Genomic DNA, 12,369 nt, shown 5'->3' on the forward strand with positions numbered 1-12,369 from the left:
TCAATGACAGTCTTTGTAGCTTTTTATTATTTAGCAATAAAAAGGTTCTCTATGTAACTAAGCATTTTTAAAGAAAAGGTCAGAGTTAACCCTAACATCAAACTTTACTTGTTAATAAAATGTATTTTTTATAAGATTCACAAATAGTTCTTGGAAATAAGTTTCATCAACTCATGCCTTTCTTATTTTAAATTACCAAAATCAAACAAAGTCACTTTGAGAAAATTCTTTATTAAGAGGAAAAAACTGAGCCTTGCAAAGTCTCAAATGAAAAATGTTCAAGTTAAAAAAGCTCCTATTAAGAAATCATCACATTAAAACACTCCTGCATAAATAGTTAAGTTAAACCTGTACAGTACATCATGTTATGTACTTCCATAAATACCATAGAAATTTAATGTAGCTATCCCTCGCTGTTGGCCATGGCCATGATACTTGATTTCATCATATCTATAGAAATCCTTGACCTTGGCATTACCAGTTTCCAGACCGGTGGCTGGCCGATGAATGTAATTTCCAGGCTCTTGGCCAAGTGCCCAGATGATGTTCATTTCAGCATTTTCAATGGTGTGGTCAGTGAGCTCTTCAGCTACATATGTTAAAATATACTTATGAGCTATATTCAACTGTGACAGTTACTTTTCCAATTCTTACTGATACAATAAAGAATTCTTAAAAAGAAGTTAACATGAGTATGGAGAAGGGACAATTATATAGACATGTTCAAAACCACAGGAGGACTGGAAATGATAAGGTACCACCACAAAAATTTGTCAACAGAAAATATGTTTTGTGTTTAAGGATAATACATTAGGGCTTAGTCTCCTTTTAACATACTTTGACGACTACTACAACAGGGATGAGATATAACACTTATACATCACCAGTTAATTTTCCAAAAGGTCCCAATTTTAATTTCTACAATCTTTATACTTCCATAACTTGTATTTATGATTTTTATGGATGTCCAAACGTAAGCATATGTTAAAGAAAGATATTTATAAAAACAGTGCAGTTTTGTTTACCGGAATGTAAAAGAAATTATTTGAAGCTTAATATTATCAAATTTCTGGTATTTTGAATTCTAAAAATGGTAGCAGGTGATTTTGTATAGTTCTGATAGTGATAGTACTCTTGTTTTTTTTTTTTTTTTCCCCACAAAGAGTTATCCAGCATATCTAAAAACTCTGAACATCTCATGATATGACTATTGAAAAGCAATAAAAGATGATAAAGTTCAAATGAAAGAACAACGCTGACTAGGATAAGTTTAACATGAAGTGAGTAAATAGTCTAACAAAAGAACTATCTAAAACTTTGAAATTTTCATTTTTAAATTATTACATACTGGAACTGGTACAAAATAAAACACACATTCAAGAACCTAATAATACGATATCTAATTTCATTCATAATAAAACACTCCACAAAATACATTCATGTAAAAATTTATTCTTTCTTAATTAATAAACATTTCTGTTAATATTATAGAAAACACTCCTTTGATATTTTTCAACATTCACTAGACAGTAATATCTGTGAAATACCTCAATATAGTATTTAACTTGTACCTCACCTTTAATTTTTTTCCTAAACAGTACCGTCGTTTTCCCATCTTTTTCAAATCCCACTGCTGCTGTGAGTGTGTCAGATCCTCCATAGTAACTATCTACCCGTGGAGTAGATCGATCACGAGTATAGTAATCAAACACACGGCTCAGATTTCCTCTTACTGTACCAATTACTATGTCCGAGCAGTCCATTGAATGAAGTTCAAATTTAGGTGTATAGCTTGTGGGTGACGGATATAAATGTAAAGGTTTTCTTTTGGAACCAGCATTGGTTGTAGATGTTTGACCTAGGTCTTGAAAATTGGTTGGTTCAGGTCCTACGAGGGTACCTGGTTCGGACTCCGAATGCCCATGATTGTCTTGTTGTGTACCTGGTTTGCTTTTGGGTTCAGCACGAGGCTCTGAGTTATTTCCTGAAGCTGGTTGCAAGGGCAATACAGCTTGTCGTGGAAAGCGATTATTGTTGACAAAGAGTTTTCTCTCTAAACCATCACTTGGCCCAACACCCAATGGAACCCCAACAACAGCAGTCTTACTGTCTTCTGTTGCAGGTGCAGAGCTCGATGTGAGATAAATAATGTTTTCCTCGTGGTTACTTCTCATATTTTCAAAGTCAGATTCAGATGTTTCTTCAGTGAATGGGTGAAGTATTTCTGAAACTAATGTACTTTCAGAACTGGGTTCTGGCTTCCCTTTGGCAGTTGGCTTTAATTTACCTTTATCGCTGTCTTCTTTAAGCTTGTTCTCTCCAACCTTCTGTATCTTAATTACATCAGTTTCAAGGAATCGTAGATTGCTCCTTCTACTCTCAATGACTGGAAATGCTTTGCAGTTGGATGTTATTCCTTGTGGTCTCCAACCAACAGCCACATAACTTGTGCTTTCTGCTTGTAAAACAGCTTCTATTTCTTCTGTTTCCTAAAGATGTAAATAGTTTACAAAATAAATCAAAAATTATATCATACAATACTGCAAGTACCACTGTCATGGTTAATAGCCTATACAATCAATTAAGTTTAATTATTAAATTTTATATCCCATGTTACAAACAATAATTTGCTGCCACCTTCAGCAAGGCCTCCAACAAGGACTGTATGTGGTGGCAATAGATAAGATTCAAACCTAAGCATTTGTTAGAAAGAAAAAAGTGTGCTCTTCTTAAAACAAAAAACAAAACATATGGGGTATAAACTGTATGTTAATTAGCATTTATTATTACTAATAGTAAATAAAAATGAAAGTTATTAATTACTGTGCTGACATATAAAACAGGACATTTATCAATATCAAAATCACCAAAACCTACAGCAAATACGTAACTGCAAATAAAAATATTTAGCACTTGAAAAAAATCTAAACACACATATTTACCTCAAGAATCCTCCAGTATAGCATGTATTTATCAGACAAGTCCTTACTGTTATAGTAGCTAAGATCTAAAGGTGCTGTCACAGAAGACTCTGACAGTAAAAGAGAATATAGATTCTCAAATGTATATCATGTATTTTACTAAGTGCTTTATTTAAAGTTAATGACATAAATTCAGTAAAAGCTAACACTTTAATAATATCAACCACAGTGGTACACAAAATATTTTTTTTATTATTATTAAAAAGAGGGGAAGGAACAGGTAATCAACTTAAAAAACAGAACACAAGTTGACTTATTTTTCACAAAAAAATGTATCAATTTTTTTCAGCAAGTCCTTCAAAATAAATTTTAATAATTTAAAATGATTGGATCACAAAAATAAATTATAAAATGTTCAAACAAAGGGATAAGTCTAATTCTAAGAGTTATGTTCAATTCTTTTGAACTCCACACTGATCAGTTAGTCTTACAATGACATTAAGACATTCAGCCTTACTAAAAACACATTTGTTGTACCTTCAAAAGATAGAAATATGCTTACTTTTAGTACACTTTTCACCAAACCAACCAGGCTGACAGAAGCATTGCATCTTGGGATATGTAGTGGCTTTGACATCAATACATTTACCATGAGAGCCACAGTCTTCATCGGACCAGCACTCATCTATCAAATCCAGATACTGAATTCTTAGATTTTTTAATAGAAATCTATCAACAAACACAATATCTAATAAGACTGATATTTAATAGTGCAATGGCCACTGGTACTTCATGTTACAGAGCATGGTATGATATTTCATTCAATTTATTTACTATCTCAAGTAGCACTCGTGTTGAGAAGGTTGACGAGCCAGTGATGTGAAAAAAATTACAAAAACATATTGAACCAACTTTCATTAAAATGTAGCAAAGTTTCTCACCTTTGTATTGACACAAGTTGCCCAAATTTAGTCTGTTGCAAGCACAGAGGCCATTCACCAGTTTCCCACTCCCAGAACATACTGTATCAAACTCTGTCACTAAAAAAGAACACATCATTAGATGTCAATTACTTTTAAATAACACACATGCTGGAAATATTCCTACTAATTCTGCATCACGTGTAGAGCATCCTTTAATATGTGGATATAAAACAAATTAAAAGTCAACAGAAACATACCTAAATCATTCTTAACTCATTATTAACACGTGAACCTAACTGAATTTCAAAACTAAAATAGTTCTTTGCTATTTATTCTTCCAAAACTATTATTAATTATACAAGAAATACAAAAAAACTAAGTAAGTTAATATTCTTCTTTCAACAGTTTCAAAATAAACATTCATTAAACAAGTAACAATGTTTGGAAAGCACATAGCCTTTAACACAAGAGGAAATGGATCTACATAAAAATTATTATTTGACTTGCCTCATAATAATCACCAAATTCACTTTTACATATATGTTTGTCAATAATAATAATAAAAAGAATCACCCTTTCAAGGTATTTTTGGGTCATATACTGTCAGTGAAACGTGTGCAAGAAAATAGAAAAACAAAGTCACTAATAATTATAATTAAATAGAATGAGAGTGGTAGCAATATCCTAGTAGAGAATCATTAAATACATGACAACTTTAAGACATCAAATCTTCAATTATCTTCTGTTTATATACAAAACTATAAATTCACATCAAAAAGAAGTCACCCTAATGTTGTGATTATTATTATTATTATTATTGGTGTTTTTGTATTCTCAATACAGCTGATATGGATATTAAAACTTTAATTCAAATAAAGTATAGAACAATGTTTTGACCTTAGGTCATCTTCAGGGTAACAAAGAGAGTTTTGACCGAGTAAAATTACCTGGCACTATATCTACATCAGCACAGCTCCAAAATAAATAGTTGCTCGCCCATTCTTTGGCTTGTCGAAGCAATCTTATAGAACACCCAGAACAACTCAGGGACTGTGGAAAATGGACTGTATAGCTCTGGGCTCTGTTCAAAACAAAATCAGTTCAAGATATTTACACACTAATAAACATTAACCTTTAACATAATCAAAGCTAAGGATTAAGCCACTAAAATACTCCTTTGGTAACTGAGTGTAATCTATCAAGGTTTTTCAATCCATGTTTTTACAAGTGTTATCATACCTAAATTATGTACAATACAGAATTACTGCTGGCACTTAATTACATTAGTTTGTGTGCTCATAGGGACAGTCACACAACTTTTAAAAATGGTAACTCAAAAGAGGACAAGGGTCAAAGGTGAAAGGTAATTAGGTCAATTTTTTCTATACAAAAGAGTAAGTTTAACACAAAATATTTAATGTTTCAAAAAGTATCAAAGAACAAAAGTGAACATAAATCAATTATTGTTTGGTTTGTTTTGAATTATGTGAAAGCTACTCGAGGGCCGTAGCCCTAATTTAGCAGGGTAAGACTAGAGGGAAAGCAGCTTGTCTTCTTCTACCCACCGCCAACTCTTGGGCTACCAACGAATAGCGAGATTGACCATTACATTATAACAGTCCCACGGCTGAAAGGGCGAGCATGCTTGGTGTGACGGTGATTCGAACCCGCGACCCTCAGATTACGAGTCAAGTACCTTAACCATCTGGACATGCCGGGCCTCATAATTACTGTTCTTACAACAGATTACTAAATTTTACTGTGTTATTGATAGGCAATAAGTTCAAATACTGACTAAAAGCTCACACAGAAATAAAATTTTAATAACTCAAAAATTATGAACTTGTAACCTAAGTGGATATATTTAATTTAAAATACTGTTTTCTTACTCATATTATCAAAACTCCCTATTTAATTTGAATAATGTTGATGTTATAGATACGATACACTGTCACAAAGCTGTAATTTTTGCATCTTACTCTTCGAAAAACAATCTCTTCTTTACAAAAATGTTCCATAATAACACGAAATATTACATTGGCTTCTATAATCTCGTGTGACAAAGTTGCGAAAGGAAAACAACATCACTTGATTAAGGGTAAACAATAAATATTCCAAATATTTAATACTTTATTTGAACTTGTCATACACGTTTAAATTATGACTCAATTTTTATTGATAAATCAATAACAATTCCCCTCTCCCAAAACAAATGCCTCTAAGTGGTTGAAAATTGTGTTGCTTAGTGTTTAAGTCTGGCACAATAGGTATAGAGTACACAGTCAAAGAACCTATTTCTGGTCAGAATTGTCACAACTAGTCTTGCTAATTGTAAGAGTTTTTTAAAGATAGAATAGTACAGTGTAATTATTTCTCACCGTTCGTCTATTGAAATTGTTCGCGTACGAGTTTCTATGAAAGCATTATATTCTAAATTTTATTTTTGGCCTTTTCGAGATTATTTTCCAGCGTTCATAGTAATGGTTGCCTTTGTGAAATGGTCAATAAACAACGATAAAAGTAATCAGAAATAAATTATGCATGTTTTAAAGTGTTTATACAATTTACTTCTGAGAGCTTAACACAAATATTCAGTCATCGTACAATTTTTAAGCCTAAAAAGTTGTTAGATTACAAGCAAATGATACGTGTTTAAAATCTCAAAATTCAAAGATTTTGTTTATTGAACTTTCCACATACATACATATATATATATATATATACACACACTTCAGACTGTATCTGCTATCCATCCCTAATTTTCAAACAATAAATTAGGGTAAAGGCGGTTCCAAATGGCAATGTGTGGTTTAATATATTTACTGCTATCAATATTTTAAATATTTTTTGCGGTGATGGGCCGTGAATCACGAAATCTAATCGACTCTGCAATTCCTTATACGAGGTCTGTTCAAAAAATACGCGGACTGTTTGAATTGCGCGGCTCCAGTTGGTTCCAGTGGAATCCGCTTGGTGTCGCTAGGTTCGCACAGATCAGCTGATTACGACGCCATTTCCCGATTGCAGATATCTTCATTTGTGTATTAGCTACGCGGTTTTAAGTGAAGTGCGATTTTTTCGTTTGGCGGATTTCAGAATGAATGACCTGAAGGAGCAACGACTTGCTGTGAAATTTTGTGTTAAACTTGGAAAATCTGCGACTGAAACTTTTGCTTAACACGGCTTACGGTGATGTTGCTATGAATCGCACGGCATGTTTCAAGTGGCATGAACGTTTTAAGGATGATCGACAGTCCATTGAAGATGATGAGCGTCCTGGACGTCCTTCCACATCAACTGACGACCCACACGTTGACAAAATCAACACCCTGGTGCGGGCAAATCGACGTCTGACTGTTAGGGAGCTTGCTGAAGAGTTTGGGATATCAGTTGGATCTTGTTACGAGATTTTGACCGAAAAATTGAAGATGCACCGCGTTGCTGCGAAATTTGTGCCTCAGAACTCGTGAGTTTTTGGCCAAACCCTCGATCACTGTTCTTACCCACCCCACTTACTCACCTGACCTTGCTCCTTGCGATTTTTTCTTATTTCCCAAACTCAAAAGACCGTTGAAAGGAAGAATATTTGAGACGATTCCCGAGATTAAGGCAAATCGACGAAGGAGCTGGAGGACATTACAAAACAAGCGTACCAGGACTGTTTCAACAAGTGGAAACACCGTTGGGATAAGTTTGTGCGTTGGGGAGGAGAGTACCTTGAAGGGGTTCCAGACCTGTAACTTCTAAATAAAGTACATTTTGTTTTATGACGTCAGTCCGCGTATTTTTTGAACAGCCCTCGTACTAAACTCTAGACTAAACTCGCTAGGTCCTAAATTGCAAAAAAAAGTTATTAAAATTGCTGAAAAGGTTGCCCGGCAAAAAAATTTTGGGACAAATGCTTCTGCCAAAGTAATTTCCTTCGAATCCATGATGACTGTTTGCCAAAAAACTGACAACATAATTATTTTTTCTTCAGAGATTTTAAAGAAGGAATTATGCGACGAGTTAAATACACTGTCGTACCTGGAATGTCGCGAGTCTCTGTTATAACCTGTCGATCTTGGCAGCTCTAGCTAGGCCTGAATTCATTTGCCGCTTCTGATAGGCGCTCACTAAAAGCCTAGTGTCTCAACAACACTGTAAAAAGTCTCAAAAATCGTAACCAATCTGGCTGCTAGTCTCAATTTTATATAACAATATTACCATAGTAATTTGAATAACTTGCAAGTGACAGTAAATAACGTATAATAACATGTCGCTCACACATTATTTTAAAGCAAATATTCATTCATTCGTTAATTAGCTACGCCACAATTTTTGTTCAACTTGGGGTACAATGGTACCTAAATAAAATACGCTGCCTAGCTAACTACTGAATAAACATCTGCTACAGAATTATCATCAATGCCATAAGTGTACCTACCAGTTTGGCCACAAATTCTGATTTCATTCCTTCAATTTGCAAGCTGAATCCCTTTTGGCTACACGTTGATTTTTGTTCATACCAGAGGTATTTTTGATTACTTTTTATTAACACACATCAACAAACCACACTTGACAATAACTCACATTAGCTTTAGAACTGAATCCCTATTATCTGGAACACCTATACTTTACAGAACCAACCACATTCTTTAAAATATATGGTGGTAATTTTTTCCTCTCTAAAATAGTGTAAATCGCTTCCTTTATACTAACGCCATGAAATCTAGATTAACAGTTTCTTGTCATCATCCCCCATATATTCGGAACGGTCGTATCAAACATGATTAATGTTAATTGTTTAAGGCAATATAAAACGCTAAATGCTCTTTAATGACGATATTTACACAAAATTTGGTAAATTGATGTTGAAAAGTTGACAATGAATAATCATCAATAACTGATTAATATTTGTATGATTATTTGGAAAATTTGAGCAAGAAACTGCTAATTAGCTTATTTGGCCTAATAATTATGTATTTCCACGTCCTCTCACCTTATAGTTTTGCTGCTCTAAGTCAGTCTCCTTTAATCTAAATGACAAAAAAACTGAAAACAATCCACTTTAACTATTAGTTAATGCTATAGTAAAAACGTTGTACCGATAGATCACGCGAAATTTTGAGTAGGCGTGCACAAAAATTATCTTAATTTGTGCGGTTTTTGTTAAATAATAACTTCACATATGGTCTACATATACATTAAGTGAGAATCTTAGCTGTAGAATGAAAAGATCTATCATTGTACCAAATTTATTATAACAAAAATAAAGTTATGTATGTTTTTTTCTATCAAATAAAGTTTCTGTACTTTCAGTGCGAAAAACAAAAAGAATTTCAATCAAAATAGGATTTTTTTATACCTTGTCTATTATTTCATGGATTGCCTTGAAATTTCGTATGCTAAGTAATGATTCATTAGATCACATCCTCAGAAAATGTGTGATAATTTGGATCAACACAGTTTGAGCTACAGAAGGTGGAAAACAGATAAACTATCACTCATGTTGATAACACACTGTTTTGGCCGCACAACACATTACCGTGTGCTTTTATCTTGATGCCGTCCATTTCTGTTACATTTCCACATTTACCTTTATTCACTTCCACGATGGGACAACAGCATGGCTTCGAATTTATAATGCTAAAATCAGAGGTTCGATTTCCCTCAGTGGGCACGCAGCAGATAGCTAAGTGTGGTTTTGCTATACAAAAACGCACACTCTTTATTCGATTGTTTCAAGGGCCTTGGTTAATAATAATATTATTATTATTTAATTATATTGCACTTAATCATAACATTATTTTCAGTTTCCGATGAAAATAGAGTAATTCTATTTCAAGACAAACCTTTCTGAAAATATGTCTTTCGTCTTATTTTCATCATTACACGTGGTAGACACGCTCCCTGTCGTTCAAACAACTTGCGAGTTAATTACCTTTTCCACAAAATCCAAATTGTATTTTCTGATTCGTTGATGAGCTTTTAATGTGTTGGTAAAGACATTACTAGAGGTTCGAGAGCTCACTTGTACTAACGTTCATATTTACTTGAAAACCGAATATTTTAGTAAATGTATTTGTGATGAATGTGTTGATTCGTAGTGTTCTAACAATAATAATTTTAAATGTGAAACGCACTGTGGTTTCTACTTCCGGATAAACTTGCCAGTGCAATGATGCCATATTGTACATCTAAATACAAAAAGAATATTAAAGCCTAATTAGAACTTCCGTTTCGTATATGTCCACTAATACCCCTCCAGTTTTAAACCATGACAACAAGATTACGCAACTAAGCCTACACAAAACACCTCTGTGTCAAACGAAGTTTCCGCCTGTTTGATTGTTCTAATGAGTAGGTAAATTAAAAACAACGCACCGTCTGAGTAAAATGATTCTCGTAGCGAATAAAATCTTTTGCATAAGCCAAAGTAAATATAGCTACATATTTTTATTTTATCTTGCATGAATAACTTCATATTACATGGTCACACTCACGCTACTTTCATACTACGAAAGTTGTGGTATTCTCTCATTTATGTTTCCAAGTCGAAGCTTAACTATTTATAACGTTAGAAAAGCAGGAGAGTTTATTTGTAGGGTTACTTTAAAAGAAAAAAAAATCAAGTATATTCAGTCTAGTACGTATATAAACTATCTCGTGCGATTTAGCAACAAAATTACAACATGAAGCACATACAATAACCAGAAAATAATAATGTATCTTCTTTCCTGTAAAAGTAGCAAATGTTTACAAGACCTCAAGGTAACTAACAATGTAAAGCAAACAAGTTATTAAAGACCTTTAATACGACACTGCGAATTTAACGGCGGCCATATACGATCGACTCCATATGGTATATTCCAGACAAACCGATTATCCTAAGAGATGAAATAAAATCACTGAACAACTGGAGATTCGAATGATATTTGTTGTGTGCGTGTTTTCTTGTAACACAGCGACATCGGGCTAGCTGCCGTGTCCATCAAGGAGAATCAAATCCACGATTTTCGCGTTGTAAATCCGTTGACTTACCGCTATCCCAGCGGTGAAGTTTGGAATATGTAAAAAAAAAATAAAAAAAAATCACTGAATGATGAGAAAAGTAAGTACACAAAGAATTAAATGTTGATTTGTTTTATTTCAATAAAACAATTTTGGCCCTTTTCCTTCATCATCAGTTAGAGTACAATTCTGTGAACTGAGTACAGGATATTAAAGCCGTTGTTTAAGACAACAGATGAAAAAGGTGTAACTTGCTCCATTTTTCTAGTGATACTATCATAGCAATCATCCGTTAAAAAATATTAGTGACTCGTATCCGGATATCTTTCATCAATCGTGGCTATGTGCCGCCAACTTCTATCCAAACAAATACAAATTTCCGTTTGCAAGCATTCATGACACATACAACGAGCCTTTATAATGGTCGAAAGGCCTTGTCGCCACTGGATATAACAGATATGGCATGTCTATTTTCGCTCGAGTTTTTATGAATTCTCACACCAACGAGTCCAGAGAATGTTTTTATTTGATATTTTAGTCTTATATAACAACACAGTAAAAGGTGAGCACTCCCTACCCTCCTTTTTGGTTTTTTTCAAGGAACTCGTGCATACTCAGAATGATTATTTTCAAATCATAATTAAGCTAACATTACCAGCTGCAGTTCCAGCCTCCTGACATTTTTATCATTCGTGACTTGTTCTTGAACAAAGCCAGGAAGGGTCTCTGTATCAGTAATAGTTTAGTTATGCCGGATTTGACGTAATGGAGTAAATTCGAGGTGGTTTACTGACAGGATAAACAAGTATAAATAACGAGGTCAGGTGGTTACGTTATTTTCAGGTCTCACGAGCAATCGTGTCTCAAACTGCTTCGTTTTCTTTTCAGTTTTTTCTTAAACAACCGTTTTGAAGTAATGGCTAACAAAGTAACGCCATGTTAATGGATAAACAAATGAACGGCGTGACCTCACATGAAAGTAAAACATTACACAGACTTGGGATTGTTAAAGGAAAAACTTGAAGACGAAGAATTAGTAGTAAATTTATTTTTCAATGTGGCAATGTTTAAGATTAAACCACATAGAATGTGTCATTTCTTAACAAGTTCGATAAACACGTGGTCATAAAGTAGAGTTACTCGTATAGCAACAAAGGACAAGTTTATATTCGCTCATTTCATTTATTAGGTAATATTATCATCAAATTTACGCAAAGCACGATCTACTGATTAGAGTTCAGGTCTGTGAATCTGAAATTCCAAGGTATTGTCCCGTTGCCATAAAATATCCTCTGCTCTTTGGGGTACGTGAGGCGCTTTAAGAGTGACAATAATTCCTCTGTCTCACTAGGTGCGTTCCCCCTATTTTGTTAAATCGAAATTAGGACGACTACAGGCGAAATTCTGAAATATTAATCATCTACAGCAAGGTTTTGAAGGAACTTGTCACCTACAGGTGGCACCCTCTTTCTTTGTTACAAAATACCGGTTTAGTTACATACCTTAAGCTGATTAAGAGACAAAATCTTAGA

General features: G+C 33.8%; 1 protein-coding gene across 4 annotated transcripts in view; it reads right to left on the reverse strand.

Annotated features, from left to right (window-relative positions):
* LOC143240269 (uncharacterized) overlaps positions 1–12,369 on the reverse strand; it is a 67,249-nt gene that overhangs the window by 15,985 nt on the left and 38,895 nt on the right. For all 4 annotated transcript variants that reach the window (XM_076482441.1, XM_076482440.1, XM_076482439.1 and 1 more), the window contains exons 4-9: positions 4,792–4,925; positions 3,863–3,961; positions 3,484–3,606; positions 2,943–3,031; positions 1,577–2,489; positions 386–589 (exon numbers count right to left, since the gene is read on the reverse strand). In XM_076482441.1, the coding sequence (XP_076338556.1) occupies positions 386–589; positions 1,577–2,489; positions 2,943–3,031; positions 3,484–3,606; positions 3,863–3,961; positions 4,792–4,925 (1,562 nt within the window). The remainder of the gene's footprint in view (positions 1–385; positions 590–1,576; positions 2,490–2,942; positions 3,032–3,483; positions 3,607–3,862; positions 3,962–4,791; positions 4,926–12,369) is intronic.

Source organism: Tachypleus tridentatus, chromosome 13 (assembly GCF_004210375.1).
Source record: "Tachypleus tridentatus isolate NWPU-2018 chromosome 13, ASM421037v1, whole genome shotgun sequence".
Lineage (NCBI taxonomy): Eukaryota > Metazoa > Arthropoda > Merostomata > Xiphosura > Limulidae > Tachypleus > Tachypleus tridentatus.